Source organism: Mycteria americana, chromosome 5, assembly GCF_035582795.1.
Source record: "Mycteria americana isolate JAX WOST 10 ecotype Jacksonville Zoo and Gardens chromosome 5, USCA_MyAme_1.0, whole genome shotgun sequence".
Taxonomy (NCBI): domain Eukaryota; kingdom Metazoa; phylum Chordata; class Aves; order Ciconiiformes; family Ciconiidae; genus Mycteria; species Mycteria americana.
This window is the reverse complement of record NC_134369.1, coordinates 9,176,190-9,195,819: the sequence shown is the minus strand read 5'-3', so window position 1 is coordinate 9,195,819 and position 19,630 is coordinate 9,176,190. Positions and strand designations below refer to the sequence as shown.

Here is a 19,630-nt window from a genome sequence, read left to right as displayed (position 1 = left end):
AATTCTTTAGATCTCGGTTACCATACATCCCTTGATAATGCACTAAGTTTTAGAATATTTTTTTTATTTTCCCTTCCCAAAATAATGATTTTATTACTTTCAAAACCATTAGAGAGAATGCCAAGAACTGAGCATATTACCCAAGAGCTTTTTTTCCTCCCAGTTTCTTTTGTATGTAAGTACCGAATACCTATAAAAATTCTACACAATAGTTTTAGCTGCTCCATAAGTACATCCCTTTGCATATCTAAGACTTTTTAAATGTCACATACGCTAGATCTGAAAGATGTTCCTGATACCCGGCTTTCTGTGAACTCCTGTTCACCAGAACCCCGGCGAGGGCAGGACACGCAGGGATACTTTATGGCCCTGCACAGCTCCGTGATTTATACCGAGCCTCGTCTTAGCGGTACGCTAATAAATTTCGCAGAGCCCCCGTAGCACCTCGTCCTGCGCGGGAGCCCCACTCGCGCCCCTCCGGCACCGAGGCGGGCACCGCCCGGCCGGGGGGGAGCGGCCGAGGCGGCGCGGCGCGGCCCCGCAGGTGCGGCAGGCGGAGCGCCGCCGCCCGCCGGGTTGAACGCGGGGTCAGGGCCGCGCCGCCGCTCGGGCCGCGGTCCCGGCGGGGCGCCGCGGGGCTGGGCTGGGCTCATCAATTTCCCGTGCTCGGTGCCTGCGTCCCGGCGCGGCACTAATGCGGAACAAATTGAGACATATCCTCTCCGTAATTAGTTCCAGCGTTTCAAAGATTTACGGTAAAATAATGGCCTGAGCCCCACCGGCCGGCCGACCCACCGACCCACCGGCCGGGCCCGGCCCTCCGCGCTGCGCCGCCGCACGGCGGTTGAGGCGCTGGGGAGGCGGCCCGGGGGCCCGGAGCTCGCCCCGCCGCCGCCGCTCCCCTCCCCGGTGCCGGGCCGGCGGGCCCTGCAGCGGCTCGCACCGCCCGCGGGGGGCGCGGCCGGGGGGCAGCTCGGAGCGGGGAGCCGTCAGCCGCGGAGCCCCGGGCCGGGCTCCCCCGAGCGGTGGGGCCGGGAAGGAGCCGGGGCGAAGGGAGATGTACAGGGCCCCCGGCGCCGAGGGGCTGTCCACCGCGCGGCCCCGACGCGGCGGTTTCCGAGCCTCGCCGTGGCCCGCCCGCACCCGCCCCGCGTTGGCCGGAGAGTCGGCTCGGGGCCGGGGTGCCCGGCTTCGGAGGGACCTTAGCGCCCGCCCGGCCTGTGCCCGGCTCCGCGCGGGCACACGCCTTTTCCTCCCTGTGCCATCAAAAAAGGCTTTTTTTCCCTCAAAGGATAAGCAAAACGTCCTCTCCGCAGCTCCACGGCGTGCCAGTGCCCCCGTCAGCCCAGGCAGGGAAGGCCGGTCCCGCCTTGCCGGGGGCTCCCGGCTCCCGTGGTGCCCGCAGTGCTCGGCGGGGCGCGGGGAGGCAGCGAGGAATGCAGGATTGGGCCCGCCGTGACAAGTCTCTGCCCCTCTGCGCCCTGCGCTCCCGGAGATGCTTCGCGGGTTTGTTTCTGCTGCTCTTGGCACTTAAATAATCAAACTCTGATCAGCTCCCCGAGCGAAAGGAGACAGATCCCCCTGCGTGCTGTGAGCGGCGGGAGCGGCATTACAAGGGCCGGGTATTTATCTCTGTTTAAGTCAGTCTCCCCCACCTCCGAGCCGCGAGGGGATCATTTATGAGTTTAGTAAAGTGTAGTCAGAATTACCGGTCCCTTAATTGGTTAGCATGGCAGGGGAGAAAGCGGAACGGGAAAAGGCCGGTGGGGAGGTGCTTCAGCACTGCTCAGGTTGGAGCAGGTTCCCGAGCCCGTTTTGCCCGGGATCGAGTGGGACTCTCAGTAGAATAATCCTCGTCCAGGAAATAACTGTTGTTTAATCTTGTAGAGTATGCCTTCGAGCACAATCGAGGATTGAGCGTTTTCAGGAATTACCATAGTTACGGAATAGCGGGCAAAACAATAAAGCCTGATTGCTGCCTGGCACAGATTTGGATCGGGCCGTGTTTGGAGGGGAGAGGGCAAAAAGTTCCGGTCCGCCTGGGTCTGGACGCCGGCAAAGGAGGTGCCGTCCCTGAACTGCCATCTCTCCGGCCATGGCTTTCGGCTGGGCACCGAGGCCCGGACGCCAGCGCCCGGTTTGCGGGGCGTGGGGTGATTGATTTGCGCCGGCGTGCGACTGGAATCGGGGTCGGGATCTCCGGGGAAGAGGCGAGCAAATGTCCCCTGCAGGGAGGGAGAGCTGCTCTCGGCATGCCGGGACGCTCCCGAGGGGACCTGCTGCCAGCGCTCCCGGCCTGGGCTAGAAAAGTGGCCCCGCTTTGCAGCGGGGCGGGAGATTTTTCTCTCTCCCTGGTGCTGGCTGGAAGGGAACGGCTGCGGAAAGTGGCGCTGGCCGTTTCCCAAAAGTCCCCAGCCCGTCCCGGGGCAGAGGGGTCCGGGTTTCCCTCCTCCTCCTCGGGCTGCACCGCTGAGGGTTTCTCCCGGGACACCCCCGGGACGCTCCCGCCCTGTTTGCGCCGGGCCCGCTGCGTGCCCCGCACGTCCGAGGTGGCCCGGGAGGGCGCAGGTGCCGGTGCACGGCGCTGCGCAAGGCTGAGCTGGCAGCCCCGCAGCCCCCCGGCCGAGCACTGCTTTCCCAGCCTCGCTGCAGGCGCTGCAGGCAGCCGCCGGGAGGGAGGATGCGCTGATGGCCCAGGACTCTTCGTGTTTCACCGCTGGGAAGTGCGAGAGAGGCGAGGGTTCGGAAGGACTTCGGCAGCTCTTCCTCCCAAGTGGAGGAATAACGCAGACCTAAGCGATCAAGAAAACACCTTTCCCTTTCAAGAAATAGCCAAGCTAGGTTATTTCAAGAAACGAAAAAAACCCACCCTAGTTCGAAAAATCGTCCGCTGCGGGAAAGGCTTTTCTGTTTGTACCAAGAAAGGTCTAGTTTTCACGGGAAATTAAATACCCCGCTTAGGCTGGCCAAAGACTTCTATTTCTATGTGTACGTTGTCGATTTTAGAGCCGGAGATGAAAGCGACCAGCCTCAGGTGTCGGTCCATCACAGAAACGAACAAATCCAGCAGCAGTCCCCTCCCGCCCCCCGATTCTGCACCTCCCCGCGGCCCCGCAAGGCCCCTGCGGGTACGGGGTGACTGCGGCGGGCGGGCAGCCCCGGAGCGGGCGGGGGGGGAGCGGGAGCGGGAGCAAGGGTCGGGGCCGGGGGTGTCAGGAAGGGCAGCGCTCCTCCCGCACGGGCATGGGCTGCCTTGGCAAACGCCGTCCGAGAGCGGTTTAGTTTTGCGTGTGCTCGTGAGAAGCGGCAGATGCTGTAAACTTTAAGACGATCTTTAAGATCGGCAGAGATAATCAGCAACGTGTAACATCTTACGTTACACGTAGATGTCCGGAAGAAAGAGATTTACGGATCAAAAGAGAGATTTTTAAAAAGGGAATTCTCTGAAGATACTTTGTGAAAATTAGAGTCATTTCACTTTAACATATAGTTAAACAAACAACAAAACCCGATGATTTTTATTGAAGAGTTTAAAGAGAAAATGAAATTATGCTTGTCTACTCTAATAACGAGCTATTTCAATTTCTTTTGTTGTAGCATTTACCCTTTGAATTTTAAAACATCGTTTCAAGCGTGGCGATGCTTGCGGTAACCTTTAATGCCGCGAGGGAAAGGAAATACCGAGGTGTAAATCGTCAGCGGGAAGACGACGGGCTCGGTCTTTCCAGCGGCAGGTAGATGTTCATGGCGTTTCTTTTATTATTTTAGCTGCAAAGGGAGGGCGAGGCGGCCGGGGAGGATGCGGCTGTGCGCTCCGGGTGTGCGCCGAGCGACGGCCCCAGCAGCGGCTTCGATGCCGTGGCTCCAGCGGCGGCCGGCGGGGATGCGCAAGGGACAGGGCCCGCGGTCGCGGTGCTTCCCCCGCGAACCCTGCCTTGCGTGCACTGCATCGGGGCGCAGCTCCCAGGAGCTGTCCCACGCGTGCTCGTAGAAGCAACACCACCACCACCACCCCCGCCGGGTGATTATTAATTAGTAGTTTTGCAGGAAGACGGCAGGATCCCTCTTCTCACGTTTGGTGAGAGCGTCTCCCGCGGGGGGGGCTGCGGGGTCGCCTCTGCCCCGGGCCCCGGCAGGCGTCTGGCCGCGACGGGTACCGCCACGTCCCGCGGGGCTCTGCCGCCCGCCCCGGGGCGTCCTGCCGGTCCCGCACCGCCGAAATCATGGCATCCCTCGCTGCCAGGGCCGACCCCAAACCCGTCGTGCCGCCTGGCAGGACCGTCCAGGGACAACGTGTAAGATGCCATCGGGGGCTCTCCCGCCGCCGCCCCCGGGATGCACGCTGAGGAGCTGCTGTCCAGGAGGCTGGGGAGGGAAGAGAGAGCCCGGGGCTTCCCGGGAGCAGCGCCAGGTGGCTCTCCCAGAAGCAGGTTACTTACAACGCCGCCGTCCTCCCCCGCCTGCCCAGCCGCTTCCTTCCCCTCACGCACGGGCAGATCGGAGGGACGGGGCTGGGACCGGCCCCACGCCGGCCCCGCTTCCCCTGCAAAGGGCGCCCGCCCGCCCTCCCTCCCTCCCTCGCCTCGCCTCGCCTCGCCTCGCCGGCGGAGCGCTCGGTACCCTGGCACGGCCGGCTCTGCGCGGCGTGCCGGGCCCGGCGCCCCCTGAGGCGCCGCCGCGCAGGGACAGGGAGCGCCGGTGTGTGCGGGGGCGGGGGCCCGGGCAAGCAGCCCGGACCCCGCAGGAGCTCAGGGAGACGCGGGTTCCTCCCACCGCGGGAGAGGCACCTGGAAAGACACTTTCCCCTCGCAGAGAGGGGGTCCGCCCGCCTCGGGCTGGGTCACTTCCCCCGGCTTCTGCAAGGGCGGGGGCTTCCCCGTGCGGTCCCCCGGGCCTGCGACCCCGCCGCCCTCGGCAGTCCCCACGGGCACGCACGGAGCTGGCGGGGGAAGTCATCCAGCACGTACTTACTGGCCACCTGGATCCCTCTAACAGTCTCGCAAGTCTCTCCTAAAGCGAAGGGGCGTTAGGGTGAGATTTAGTGGCGCTTGCACCAGAAGAAGGGTGGGAGTGATGTGTAGGGGAGATATATTCTCCCACAGTAACCTCTCCCCCTCCATCCCCGGCTCTCCTCGTCTCCCCCCTCCCCCCCGCGTGTCTGGTCCGGCTGGGTTCGGCAGAGCGGGCTGTGGGCAGCCCCTCGGCGGAGGTTGTGTGAATGGAGGATCGGCGCGGCTGACTCCTCCTCCCCTGCAAGCGCCTCTATTTGAGCTTTGCAAAGTTGAGGGCGAGCAGGCATCCGAGGTGAGGCGTGCGAGGCGGCTGTGCCCCCCTAGCAGGGACAGACGGACACACGCACAGACAGACACGCGGACACACACACACGCGGACACACAGACACACGCGCACCCCGCCCTGCCCTGCGCTGCCGGCGGGTGCAACCCCGGAGGCGATCCTGGAGAACAACCTTTCCCTGTCGCTGTTGCCGGCTCCCGCAGGGCTGGACCCGGGGAGCTGCGTCGCGGAGCAAACTTCCCCCAAGGGGCTGAGCTCGCCAGCCTGGTGCCTGCAGCCGGAGCCGGCCTCCGGCTTGGCGGGCAGGGGCCAGGTGTCCTGGAACAAGTGCGGCCCGGGGGGAGACTGGCTGCCCGGCGGCAGGCAGAAGGTCTGCGAGCAGATGGGCTCCGATGTCCGAGACCTCAACGCGCTGCTGCCCTCCGTGCCCTCCCTGCCGGGCAACAGCAACTGCACCATGCCGGTGAGCAGCGCGGCGCAGTGGGCTCCCGTCCTGGACTTCCCCCCGGGGGCCTCCTACGGCTCGCTGGGGCCGCACTCCTTCATCAAGCAGGAGCCGAGCTGGAACGGGTCGGACCCGCACGAGGAGCAGTACCTGAGCGCCTTCACCGTCCACTTCTCCGGCCAGTTCACGGGCACGGCCGGGGCTTGCCGCTACGGGCCCTTCGGCGCCCCGCCGCCCAGCCAGCCGCCCTCCGGCCAGGCTAGGATGTTCCCCAACGGGCCCTACCTGCCCAACTGCTTGGAGAGCCAGCAAGCCATCCGCAACCAGGGTAAGGGCAGCGCTGCCGGGCGCCCCGGGCTCGGGGGGCGGCCCCCGGAGGCGTCCGCTTAGCCTTGCCGGGCCGCGCTTGATGTAAACACCAAGCCCAGCCTTTCTCTCTGCTGCAGCCGCGCAGGGTGAGGCGAGCCAGCCCTTCCGTGCCTCCTCTCCCTCCCTGTGCGGCAGCCACGTCGCTCCGGGGAGTTTTAGGAGCCACGAGTTGCTTGCCCCCACCCCTCCACTGGGGCAGCGGGCTGCAGCGGGCGGCCCTGCCCGGCGGGCTGGAGCCCCCCGCCCCGGCTTGGAGCAGCCTCTCGCCTCGCAAAGGTTTGTTCGGGCCGGGGACGGCGCAAGTCCTGGAATGGAGATGGGGCCGGTGCCCCGAGACAGTTCCCGCTACGAATCGTGGGGGGTGGGGGGGTGTTTACCTCCAAACCTCCTCCTGGATCCGAAGACCGCTGTCCGCACGTTAGTGTTTTCAAGCCCCTTGTCGAATTAACCTCGGGAGCGCCGAATGTCCCTAGGCCGGGGTACACAAACAAGGGCGCCTCGTAGTTTCTTTTCAGCATCTCCGCGGCCAGGACAGGCTGCTGTGTGCACCGCCCTGAGAAATTCCCGTGGGCTGCACGGCCGGGCGATGGGTCATCGCCTGGATCCCTGCGTGTGGGACTGGGATCATCATCTAACCGTTTTTCTTCCAGTGGCTGCAGTATAAACATCTGCTGGTGCAAACGCGAGGAAGAAGGGAGAGGGGGCGAGCGTGCGGAGAGCTTGCCCGAGACCTTTCGGATCTTGTTCCCCCTCCTTCAGCTGGCCCCGCAGGCGCGGGTTGTCGAGGGCCTGCCCCGCACTCCCCGGCCCCGGGCGAGTCTGGCCGAGGCGGGGCCGGGCCGTCGCGGCCCCGAGACTCGGGGGACGGGGGAGCGGGATTGGCGGAGGGTGCGCGGCCCGGCCGGACCGGGACGACTCGCCAGGGTCTCGCCGCTTTCGGCGCGGGGTCGTCCGCGCCCGGCCCGCAGCTCGGGCTTGCTCTGCGCCGCGGGGGCGACCACGTACCCACAGAGCGGGGCTGGGGTCGACCGCCGCGGGAGGACCCGGGCGATTCGTGCTGTCCCCGGCTCTCTGGCGGCTGGCGAAGGGAGGCAGGGGCGAGGGGCCGGAGCGGAGGCCGAGGCCGGGCGGGCGCGCCTTGTCCTAGCCGCCGAGGGGTGGCCCGAGGCCGGCGAGGCGGCCCGGGGCGACGTTTGCGGTGAGGAGAGGCGATGGCGGCGGAGGGGAAGTGGTTGTTCAGCGGCGGGGCCGCGCACGGGCCTCCCTCGGGCAGTGCCGGGTCGCAGTCCCGGTGCCACCGCTCTGCTGCCTTCGGCCCCCGGCCCCTGCCCTCGCCGTCCGCCCAGAGCCGGGCTCTAACGTCGGGAGCGGGGCTCCAGGGCCGTGCCGCTGGGCCCGGCCGGGAAAGATGGGCAGCATCCCTGGAGCTCGGGAAGAGGCTCGGCCGCGCCGGCCCGGGCTGGCGGCGGGGCCCCGGAGCCGCTGCGCGCCCCGCGGGGGCCCCAGGCTGCGAGCGGCGGGACCCGGCGGGGAGCGGCCTGCCATCGCCCCAGCACAGAGCACGCCGGGCCAGGGAGCTCTGCCGGGGATTTTTTTCGGACGTCTGAAAGGACTTTAGACGTTGGAGGGGATTTGTAATCGCCGGGCCGAAATAGCGACGGGAAGGTGGAGAGGAGGGCGAGGGAAATAAACTCGGCCCTGGGTGGGTGAGCGGGTGGGCGAGGGACAAAATAGCTGCGACCCCGCGCCATCCTGTGGTCTGCGTTTCCAAAGGGAAACGTTTCCAAAGGGAAAACTGCGTTTCCAAAGGGAAACGGAGCCTTTAACGCAGCGCAACGCGGAGCCCGAGGCGGGCTGTACCCGCGCTCCGGCGCTCCGCGGGCGGTGCTCGGTCTGCGCAGCCCGAGCCCCGCACACGCACACCTGTGCGGGCCCGGAGGGCCGGGGCCCGGCGGCCTTGCAGCACTGCACCTCCCCGGCCGCGGCCGGGTGGATCGAGGCCCTGCAGGAGCCTGGCGGAAGGCGCCGTCCCGGGGAGCAGGGGCCGTGTCCCGGCTCCCGCCCGGGCTCCGCCAGGCCGAGCGGCCTCGCCGCGGGGCCGCTCCCTGCGCCCGCGGGGGGGGGTGTCCCTTCGGCTCGGGGCTGCCTCCCCCAGGGGCAGCGCTGCGGCTTAGCCACAACTGTTTTCGGCGACACGCAGCGAGCTCCTTCGGCGAGGAGGAATTCGGCGAAGGGTGTTTGCTTGCTTTTTTTTTTTTTTCGTGGATGGATAAAATGTTCTTGCTTTGGCTCTCCTCAAGGTTGAACTATTTTTTTTTTAGCCGGTTCCTCCGACCGTGGGAAAGGCGCTACCTTGGGTCTGCGATGACATGACTGCCAAGTCTGGGATGGGGTGGGGGTTAGGGAACTAAGGCTTTGAAACCTCTGCCCAATTTTCCTCTTCTCGTTCCCCTGTCTCTTTCATCCAGCTGGGCTCCTCCAACAACTGGATGGGCCCCGTTCTCCAGCAGATGTACAACTTTCAATTATTTTCAGCACATTTTAATCAGGCCTGGCTCTGATAACGTCCTAATTAAAGAGACCTCACTATCGGCAGCTCGGTTCAGAACTCAACTTTCTTATCACATTCCTGAAGCTTTGGGTCAGGCAACACCGGAAAATGCGGCCAAAACCTCGTTCTGCACCGAGCTGAGTTTTGAAGGTCACCGAAAGTCTGCGCCGGGCCAAAAGTAACGTAGAAAGTGTCAGTGTTTTCTGAAAGTTAAAAAAGAGGCAGAGGGAAATAGGGAAAAGGGAGTTGAAGGTTGAGCCTCTACCCTGAGGGCTAAGGGAGGAGATAAGGAGCGAGAAACAGCTGTGGGATGGGAGCCCGTAAGGTACCGGCCTGTCAACGCTGCTCGCATCGCCGCGGAAGGGCTCTGCTCCTGAGGCGAGGGGGATGTGAGAGAGATTTGGCCGGGGACGAGTCAGTCCCACTTCTATCCCAGCCCCGCAGCCTCAGGGCCGCCTTAAAATCATCGCGAAGGTGAAGGTTTCAAAGTCTTCTGGTTTTTTTTCCCTCCCCATTGTTCCCTTCATTTCTCCCGTGCAACCCCGCAGGTTAATTAAGCCCTGTAATGTCGCTGGATGCGGGCTGTCTGCAGAGACAATAAAATGGAGAGGCAGCGGCCGGATCCCTCCATTGCCCCTCCGGATCCCTCTGTGCCCTCCCTGTCGTTGTCGATCGGCGGTGGTGAAGCAGAAACCTGCGCAGCGCCGAGCACTCGGCACCGAAGGGAGCTGAGAGAGGAGCCTGAGAACAGTCCCGACTGCTGCCCCTCGACTAACAAAATCACCCCCCGGCCACATCCCCTGCCAGAGGAGGATGCCCGTGCTGGAATAAGCGGGTTAAGAGAGAGGGGTGTGAAGGAGGCAGCGCTCGTCCTCTGTTTGGTTTCTTTTCCCAGCCCACGTCGGACTTTTTGTTTTGTTTTGTTGTTTTGGAAGAGTGAGTCTCGGAGGAGCTTGGTTCTCGGGGTAAATGCTGATGAGCCGAGAAGCCTCTGAGATAATATTACTTTGTAATTACTTTTTTAGCTGTTTAGCCAGCTCCAAGTCACTAATGAAAGTTGGTGTCCAAGCACCTGATTTACGATTTCGTGTCGGCCCGGGGTCAGCAGAGGTGGTCTCTTTCCATCTGAATCTGCTCGGTGTAGGAAACAAAATAGGCTGTTTATTATTTTGGAGAGCAATTTTCGCTGAAAGGAGGAGTTTTTATTTTTGCATGTAACATTCCGCCTCTTTATTGCAGAAAGCTGCACTTAAAAAAAAAGAGAGAGAGAGAGATTAAAGGGTAACTTCTAAATTGGAAACGGCAGAGGAGTACACTGAGCAGATGGGAATCTTCCTCTTTAATATGAGCAACAATTAATGAAAACATCCTTTTTATTACCGAAGCCGATCTGTTCTCTTTAAACACAAACGAGACTTCCGACTTTCCGCCCCTCGGAGCGGGCTGCCCGCCTCACCTCGCCTCTCCCCGGGGCGGGGGGGTCCCACGGGGGTCCCGCAGCCTCGCGAAGTGCGTGTGCCGGGGAGGGGGGTGCGGTGGGAGAGTGAACGAAGGGGCACAGCCTTGCCGTGTCTTTTTCCCCACCGTGGGCAGCAGCACCGGGGGAAGATCAACACGGTGCGAGAAACGCGAAGTGTTTCGGCAGCCCGCGGCGGTGCCGTGGGTGCGTGGCGGTGGAGCCTGCGGCACTCGGCCGGGCGTGGGCTCCCCCCGCTCGACCCCTGCCCGGAGGGGCTTCGCGGGAAGATGGGGGTCCAGCGGGCTCAAGGCTCCTCCTAACCCCGCTGTGGTCTCTTCGGCAGGTTACAGCACCGTGGCGTTTGACGGGACCCCGAGCTACGGCCACACGCCGTCTCACCACGCCGCTCAGTTTACAAACCACTCCTTCAAACACGAGGACCCCATCAGCCAGCAGCCCTCACTAGGTAATTTCAGCCTCCGCGGGTGCGGGCCGCGCTCCCCGCCGCGGGGGCCCGTCTCAAAGGGCGCTGCGGCCGGCCGGCAATCCGGAGCGGCTCCGGAGTCGCGCCGCTGCCCCCCTGCGGGCCTGGCACGGAGCTAGAGCTGCCCAAACGCGGGAGGACGGGGCCCCGCAGCCCCCTTTGAAGCGCAGGGCGGGGGCAACGGCCGGTCGCCGCCGGGGTTAACGCTTCGCCTCTTTCTCCGCAGGGGACCAGCAGTATTCGGTGCCTCCCCCGGTGTACGGCTGTCACACCCCCACCGACAGCTGCACGGGCAGTCAGGCCCTGCTCCTCCGGACGCCCTACAACAGGTACCGCCGCCGGCAGGGAGCTTTGCCTTGCCTCCTTCTGTGCGGGTTGTTGCTCGGACGTGGTCTCTCCCCCGCATGCCGTTCAAACGGCTTTCTATTTTATGCAAGGACACAGATTTATTTTTTCCTTTCTCGAAAGAAAAAAAAAAGATTCACACGTTAAAAAAAAACAACAACAAACCCCCAAACCGAAAAAGGCGTCGTGCCCTCCGCCCCGGCCCCGCCGTGTCTCGGAGCTTGCCGGGGCCGCCTCGCCCTCCCGGGCCGGGGCTGCGGGGGGTGGCGGAGCCGCTGGGCTCTGGCCGAGCATCCCCGCGGGCCCGGGCGCTGTGCTGCCGGCTCGGGGGAGCCGCTCTCCGGCGGCAGGTGCCGGCCGCCTCTGGGACGCGGGAGCCGGGCTGCCCGACCTGCTTGGAGCACGCCTGTCCCGGAGCCCGCTGGTGCGAGGGGTTCGGGATTTGCCCAGGTGCGCTCGTCCGCGCCGGGGGAAGCGCCCGGGGCAGCGCAGCAGAGCCCCGGGCTGCAGGGCTCCGCCGGCGGAGCCCGGCCCTAACCCGACGCCGCAGCATCCCCTCGCTGCCCGAGGCAGGCGCGGTCCCCGCCGCCCCCCGCCCGACACCCGTCCCCTCCGCCTCGGCCCCGGCTGGAGAGCGGAGCGGCCCGCTCCGGCCACAGGATCCGAGCCGCAAGGCGCAGCGGCCGGCGCGGCCCTGCTAAGGCAGGGGCAGGTCGTCGGCCCCCTGCTCCTGCGCCTTCTCCCGGCTGCCGGCGCTGGGAGTCTCCGCTGCCGCTCTTCCCCAAGGCCGGGGAGACGTGGGAGCGCTCGCTGGTGAGCAGCAGCGTTGGGCAGAGCGTGGCACAGGGGTCGGGCAGGCAATTACAACTCGGCCCCGTCCAGGGGCTTCCTCTTGCAGACCGAGAGCCCTTCCGATGGCTCCCGGGAGCGACGGGGACTGGCCTGCAGGGAGGTTATTTGCTGTAAACGGGGCGATAAACCTATCGGATTTCCTTGCTGGGAGAAAGGTGCATCTGGAGCTTCGCTGCAAGCACGGACTCCCTTTGCCAAGAGAGGGGTCGATAGCAAGCGCGGCTTCCCGTTTTCTTTGGTCTGGCATGGGGGCTGGGCGTGTCTCTCGCAGTTTTACAATGTGTTTAGTGAGCAAAGAAGTTCCCCAAAATTTATTCTTCAACTTTTTGTGAACTTGGAGCTAGTCCCGTATCTTGGAGTTGCTAAGTAACTCTCGCACACAAAACAATATGCCTCTGCGAAGGAAGCCGCGAGCGGCTCCTCTTGTAGGCCGGTTATATCATCCCTGATTAATCAACACTGGACGTGGGACAACAAAATTCTTCCTTGTCACTTCCAGAAGCCACTTCGCTAATGAACGCGAGTTGACGTCAAGGGAAGGAGGGAATGAGGTAATGAAGGAAGGAAAGAAGCCTATCCAGAGAGATTAGCTTGCAGAATAATCGGCGGGGCGAACTCCTGCGCTGAAGTGACAGGGATTGCTCGCCTCGCAGGGAAATCTATAAATATGGTTTGTAGGGAGGCCTGGGGAGGGCAGCTCCGAGCCGCCGCGGGCAGCCGCCGCTTTCCCCAGCCCCGCCGGGCCTCGGGGCTCGCCCTCGCCGCCCCGAGCCCCGCTCCCGTGTCGGGGCTCCCGGCGGCGGCGGCAGCACCGCGGGAGCTCCCTCCTGCGGCCTTGGTACTCGCTTGTACGGTCAATGGAGCGAGCCCAGCCCTGGGAGGTGTGATTCCGGCAGGAAACCGCTGCTCGTGCCGGGAGCTCTCTGCTCCATGTGCCTCTGCCGAGGAAGCATCGGGCAGGGGTGCGAGCACCGCCCGGCATCGCCCTAACGCGGCCCCCTCCCGCCCGGCGCTTGGGGACCCGCACCCCGGCGCGGGTGGGCAGCGCTGCGCTACGGGGCCGGTGTCTTCCCGCCCTTAGCCTTGATCCTGCTCTGCTCCCCGGGAGGCTTTCTGCTTTCCTCGGTAGGATGAGGATTTAAGCCCTTATACCTGACGCGAGCCAATACTGCTGTGTGGGGGTGTAAGTCAGGGCAGAACTTGTTCCATGTCGAGGGCAGCTCCCGTCGTGCAAAGCCTGCCCCAGCACCTAAGCCCGGACAGGTGGCTGAGCTGGGTACCGCCTGCCCCTCCTGCACGTGTTCGAAAGCATCTGGAAAAAACGGTTTTCCTACTACACGAGTCTTCTTCCTAGAAAGTCTCGTCAGGAAAGTGGGTGACTAGTTACCGTGCAGAAACGGGCCACATTTCCAACGGCCTGAAAACCGACCGCACTGTCTTAGTCAATATTCATACCGATCTGGCGGAATCTTTATTACTATTTTTTTAAGACCTTATTTATTCCGTACCTCCTTTGCGAAGACTTATTTTGCTTTTCGCAGTTCAGGTCAAGTTTGCCAGCACTGCTTTGACAACTGACGGCTCGGTTGCCGCATCTGAGCGCCGGGGCTGGCAGGGACGGGGCGGTGGGGCTGGCCGCGGCCGTGCCCACCCCCGCTGCGCTCCTGGGAGCACTCAGGGGATGCCGCTCATCCCCGGCGCCACGGGGCTCGTCGCGTCTGTCGCTCCTCGCACCGGCTGAGGAGAGCAGGCGCTCCCGTTCGCCTGTAGCAGTGGAGAGGGAGCGACGTGGCGGGAGGAACCGACCTCGGGAGCGGGAGGTGTTGCCCTTTTCCCCGGCGGGACGGGACGGGACGGGACGGGACGGGACGGGACGGCCGGTGCTTGCCCCGCACCGCCTCGCCTTTGCGCCTCCCCGGGACGCTCGAGTAGCGCACGGGCGTCGTTTGCGGTCCCTCGCCCACCCACCCCGGCCGAGGCTTCGGGTCCCGCTCGCTGGGTGCCGCCGGGCTCCGTCCCTCCGTCACCCCCGTCTCGGATCTCTGCTTCTCCGAGACGAGACCCAGGGTAATCCTTCCGCGAGCGGAGGTGGAGCAAGAAAGCAGCCGCGAGGAGAAGCAGGAGTGAAACACCTCCACCTGATGCTCTCTCTTCTCCCTCCTCGCCATCCCACCAGCTGGGTGCGAGAGACCGCCGTGAAGCCGCTATCGGCTTCCCCGCCCTCCGCGGAACGCGGCCGCGGCCCTCCGGCCTGGCCCGCGGGGAGCCGCGCCGCGCCGGGTCGCGAGTGGGCGTGAGCGGCAGAGTCCTCGGGCCAGGAGAGCTCCCGGCCTGGCTGGTGCCAGCCCCTGGGCAGTGCGGAGGGGTAGTCGGGTGGGCCTAGGGCTGAAGAGCGTTCCCTTCCCTCCCGTACCAAGGCAAAGCAGTCGCGAAGGCGACAGCTTGGAGGAAATGGTTAAAGACCGTGATTCTTGTACTGGAAGGAAAAGTATCTCCGAAATCTCTCGCCTCGGCAACTGCTTGCTCTCTGTTTATAGCGCACCCGCTCCCCTGCCACGGAATACTGCGCCCGTTGCTGATAGCTGGACGTGTTTGACAAACCCGCACAGCCTGCAAGTGCGCGCTAGATGGCTAGCGTTTGTGGGTCCATTAAAATGGTGATGTGAACTTTTCTACCTCGCGCTGTTTAATGTAGTAAACATGCTGGATGTTGAAAATTTACTGTGAGTCACACTTACACAGACTTTAAAAGTGGAGGAGTCTCGGTTCAGATTATAGCTCTTTCTGTGCAGAGGTCAAGAACTCGGTAATACTGCAATGCAGGCCAAAACAAACTCTATATGATCTACTACTGGTTTCCTTTTAAGTTCCCTTTTTGCTCAGCGTTGACTTCCTTTTATTCCACTCCAACTTACATTAATCCCCGTTGTAGAAATGTTCCCCCCTTCCTCTCGTTTCTCTTTAAAAGCATCTCTGTAATGAAAATAAGTTATTTTTAGTGTCTTCTTTGTGGCCGTTTGGAGGGCCAAGGATTCAGATTGGAATCAGCGCAGGCGTATCCCCGGAGACCCCGCTTTCCTTCTCATCATTCAAAACTCATCCGAAGCCGAGATTCTGAGAGGAGCTGTTAATTCCATGAGATCATCTCATGGTACCGTCAATAATAAACCGTGGCCAGGCGTACACGGAGTTAGGGATGTCCTGTTCTCTGTCACAGATCGGATGCGAGGTGTTTAACCCTGTGTGGATGCCGATGGCCCCCGGGCACACGGCGGCCGGCGCGGCCGTTCCTGCCTCCGGGCTCGCCGGGGCGCGGGGCCCGGCGGTGCGCACCCGCCTCCCGCCCCGGGGCCGCTTTCGCACGATTTAGCCAAAGCTTGGGCAATCCCGGGTCTTTCGAGATGCAAACCTCGCAGGGTCGCGGGCTCAGCATCTCCGCGGAAAAGAAATGTCTCCCCTGGGCCGCGGCCGGCAGCGGAGATCACACAGACCCCATCTGCAGCCCGTGTGGGGGTGCCTCTCCGTGGGCACCCCGCTGCCGGGGCATGGCCCACCCGGGGCGTGCGAGAGACCGCAGCGCATCCCGCGGGAATCCACTCTCAGAGCAGCGAGTCAAACGTCTCCTTCTCCCCAAGTCGCGCAGCTGAAACGCGCCCCCGCTCGGCCCCGGCGCCGGGGGCGGCCCGGGCTGGCGTGGGGTGCCGGCCCGGGCTGGCGTGGGGTGCCGAGCCGGGCTGGCGTGGGGTGCCGAGCCCGGGCTGGTGTGGGGTCCGAGCCGGGCTGGCGTGGGGTTCCGAGCCCGGGCTGGCGTGGGGTACGAGCCGGGCTGGCGTGGGGTGCCGAGCCGGGTTGGGGTGAGGTGCCGAGCCCGGGCTGGCGTGGGGTCCGAGCCGGGCTGGCGTGGGGTGCCGAGCCCGGGCTGCTGTGGGGTCCGAGCCGGGCTGGCGTGGGGTGCCGAGCCGGGTTGGGGTGAGGTGCCGAGCCCGGGCTGGCGTGGGGTCCGAGCCGGGTTGGGGTGAGGTGCCGAGCCCGGGCTGGTGTGGGCTCCGAGCCGGGCTGGCGTGGGGTGCCGAGCTCGGGCTGGCGTGGGGTCCGAGCCGGGCTGGCGTGGGGTCCGAGCCCGGGCGCCTCCTCCCCCCGGCACTCATCCCCCCGGCTCCTGCCCCACGGCAACTGCAGCGGGAGGGCAAGGGGCGGCGAGGGCTGCGGGTCTCCCCTGGGGCCGCCCCGAGCCAGAGGGAGCGGCTGCGGCAGAGCGGGACTCAGCAGGCAGAGCGGGACTCAGCAGGCAGAGCGGACTTCCGCTCGCCCTCCGCCTCCGAGCGCGTTACGCGACGCCCAGCCTGCCCGAAAGCCACTCCGGGCTCCCTCCAAAGGCTGAAGCCAGCTGGGGCTCCGCCGCTACGCTCTTGCCGGAGCTGCAAACCCAGGAGCGCGGGAGGGCGGGAGGCAGCTCTGGGCGGGGAGGTGAAGGCGGCGAGCTGCGGCTTCGCCCGGCCGCTGGACATCGCGCTGTTTTCCGAGCGGTTTGTTTTGGACACTGTCACCCAAAGGCGGCATGCAATACAGTGGCTGCGAGCTAGTGACAAGATGAATAAGTGTATTGCTTTATGAAAAAGCAAAGGAGGGGGAAAAGTGGATATTGTGGGGGAGGCTCTTATAAATGAACTGTCAAGCGAAAGAAAGTTAAAGGGAAATCTCCTGCTGTAAATGCATCGGGCGGGCACTTCTAATAAAAATCAGGGTCCTGGAGGAATTAATTACAGCAGCATTACAGGAAGAATTCGTGGAATTGCAAAACGTAGTTGGCACAGCCCAGCACGGACTGCTGTTGCAAATGGGGAAACTGCAGGAGAGTTTAACAATTCCTGAGCTGATATGCAGGACATTGTAGTAGCATAATAGCACTTCAGACACACTAATGAATAATAGTGTCCAGTGATACTGACAAATGATATTACGCATACTTCGGGATTGAAGTCACCCAATTTGTTTTTATATGCAAAAGCTTCCCACTGGAATCTGACTTTTTTAGGTCGCCTCTACCTGCCACGAAGAAAAAAAAAAAACCCAAGAAAAAGAAATACCCTCTTCTAATAACAGAATGATATAAATTCACTGCACAAGTCCAGCGAATTTCGGCGTAATTAATCAACGGGGAGACTTGCGTTTATTGTGAGCGGCTGTTCCCCGGCATCAATCACGGAGCCCGGCTGAAAGGCCCGGGGGCTCCCGCCTCCTTCCCCCCCGCCGCTCGCCGGGGAGAGGCTGCGCGGAGCTGCGCGGTGGGGAGAGCCCGGAGCAGGGGAGAGCCCGGGGCGGGGGAGCCCCGCAGCTTGCCCCGGGGGCAGCGAGCCCCAGGCGGCGGCACCTCGCCGGCTTCATCGCGGGGCTCCCTCCGCCAGCGGGCGGGGGGCCGCGGCCGGGCGAGCCGCTCCGCGGGGCTCCTCCGCGGGGCTCCAGCTGTCGTTTACCGCGGCCGACCATCGCTTTGCACTTTGGAGCGGCAAACCCGGGGTTCCCCCGGGTTTGCCGCTCCAAAGTGGAAAGCGACGGTCGGGACCCCGCTCTCCGCGGCAGCCGCCCGGGCTGCCTGCCGTGTGCGGCGGCGGGGAAGGGGCACAGCCCGGCGTTTATCGCTCGGCCACTCCATTTTTCTCCTGCTTGTCAAGCCCCTCTATGTGGCAACATCCATCATGAGTCACGATAGCTGCTTCACTCCGTTAACCACGTGGTCCCTCACACTCCTGGGTAAAACAGTTAACAGATTTGCCTTTTTAAAACAAATAACCTGCTTCGTTAGCCCGCCAGGCTGCCGGTATTCGTTTCATTAATTTCAATGTGTCAATATCGGATATTGCTTTTCCGTAAGGAAAAAGTTTTATGTCTCCACTTCCAGCTATTTACAAATTGACAGGCTTGCAGACTCAAAGAGACTTTCCGCTCCACAGCCATTCTTTTCTTTTATTTCATTTTCTTTTTTTTTTTAATTCATAACACATCGATAAAAGGGATTAGATAAAACAAATTCACTTTCTACTCTGATATATTTAAAAACAACAACACAGAAAATGTTGCTATCTCGACGTATCGGTTGTAATTTGATGGCAGTAACTGTAGTTCTAATTCTACGTATTTTCACAACAGTGACAATTTGTACCAAATGACCTCACAGCTCGAATGCATGACATGGAATCAAATGAACTTGGGATCCACACTGAAGGGGTAAGGTGCTTTATTCTTTTCTAATCTTTTGCCCTCGTGCAGTTGTGTTACTGAGCTAACTTTGTCTTGTATTTTACGGCTCGAATCCGGTCGCTAGCAGGAAAAAATACGGACCGGCTCCGAGAGCGGCTCATCGCCTGGCTATAGCGTGCCGTGTTTGTAAAAATACCCGTAATAACCTCAGTGCAGCGTCGGGGTGCTGCCTGCCTCACGCCTCCCCAGTTCGGCGGGAGGTGTTGACAAGGCGGAGCGCTCCGGCCGTGGGCTGCAGCCCCCCTGCCCGGCCCCGCGGGGCTCCAGGCCCGCCGAGGGCAGCGCGGCCGCGGGGCTCCGCCGGGGCCGGGCCGGGGGTCCCCGGGCAGGGCTGGGCCCGGGCCGGGGCCGGGTGCCGGTCCCGGCGGGGCAGCTGCGGCCCCTCGGCGCTCTCCTCCTCGAGTTGTCGCCCCTTCCTACCGTCCCTCTTCCCTTTCCCTCCCTTCGCCAGGCCCTGCGTCCTGTGTCCCGGCCCTGCCGCCTCCCGGCTTCCTTCCTCCCGGCCATTGTCGCCCTCCCACCTGCCGGGAAGAGGCTCCGGCCCGCCTCCCCCGCGGGGCTTCCTGCCGCTGGGCGGGCAGGAAGGCCCCGAGGCGCCACGGGGCCCCGCCGGGGTGGCGGCCGCGGGGGGGGGTGGTAGCGCTCCCGGCCGCCGCCCGCCCGGGCCTGGGCGGGCACCTCCGCCGCCGGGCCTCCCCCAGCCGGCCCCCGGCCCGCCGCTCTCCCGGGCCCGGCCCCGGGGGCCAGGGCGGGATGCTGGCGGAGGAAGGGGAGAGGGAGCGCGCACGGCGGCGCGAAGCTGTGGGTGCCCGTGCCGGGCCACTGGGCAGGCCGTGCCGGCGGCAGCAGCAGTCCCGCGGCCGGGTGGGTGTCCTCTGGCGCGGCCCGGGGAGCCTGAGGTCGGGCCGAGACCCGCTGGGCCGGTCTCTAGCTTCACCTCGTTTCATCTGCAATCACTACCCCGAGCAAAAGAGCCACCTTTTGATCCTAGCCAAGACAAAGCCAAAGATTCCCTGCTCCGCTCTGAGTAGATGGTTGGCTATGGAAACTCCCCTACCGAAGGTAGGTGTCACCAGCTTGCTTTGACACGTTCTCAGTGTCTAAGCGGGTGCTAAGTCTCAAGTGAACGACAGGAGAAATCTAGAAAAGCCCACATAAATCTATGCTTTCATGTCGTTGTCCATAAATGTGAAAACCTTGTTCAAGATGGACTTTGTGTACGGTGCTGTAGCGTGATGAAGGCAAAAAATATTATGGGTCTGCTTCTAGCTCATTCACAAACCGTGTGTGAACGTTAGAGGGGCAAGATAGTAGCATAGTAAACTATCTGTATTGGAACGAACGAGAGAATTGAGCCTGAAGAGATCTGTCAAGGAGCTCTCTTGTGGTTAAAGAAGATCCCCAAATCCTAGAGTCATGTACAGTTCAGGGTCTTCGCTGCCAATCTTCTCTTTTTAAAGGTTATTTCCTACTTTATTTTCCATAAGTGTTTTTGATTTCCTCTTTACACTGTACCCTTTAAAGATCAGTCATTGCAATATTAGACACTGTTTTGTCTCTTCTGAAGAAAAT

At 62.9% G+C, this 19,630-nt stretch overlaps 1 protein-coding gene across 6 annotated transcripts in view; it reads left to right on the top strand.

Moving 5' to 3' along the window:
- Positions 1 to 5,309: 5,309 nt before the first annotated feature.
- Positions 5,310 to 19,630, top strand: part of WT1 (WT1 transcription factor) — a 39,415-nt gene continuing 25,094 nt past the window's right edge. For 2 of the 6 annotated variants that reach the window (XM_075502066.1, XM_075502065.1), the window contains exons 1-4: positions 5,310 to 6,068; positions 10,463 to 10,585; positions 10,830 to 10,932; positions 17,948 to 18,025. In XM_075502066.1, the coding sequence (XP_075358181.1) occupies positions 5,678 to 6,068; positions 10,463 to 10,585; positions 10,830 to 10,932; positions 17,948 to 18,025 (695 nt within the window). In that variant the 5' untranslated portion in view covers positions 5,310 to 5,677. Of the gene's footprint in view, positions 6,069 to 10,462; positions 10,586 to 10,829; positions 10,933 to 17,580; positions 17,668 to 17,947; positions 18,026 to 19,630 lie in introns of those variants that run through there. The other 4 variants (XM_075502064.1, XM_075502063.1, XM_075502062.1 and 1 more) reach the window with 3 other exon arrangements.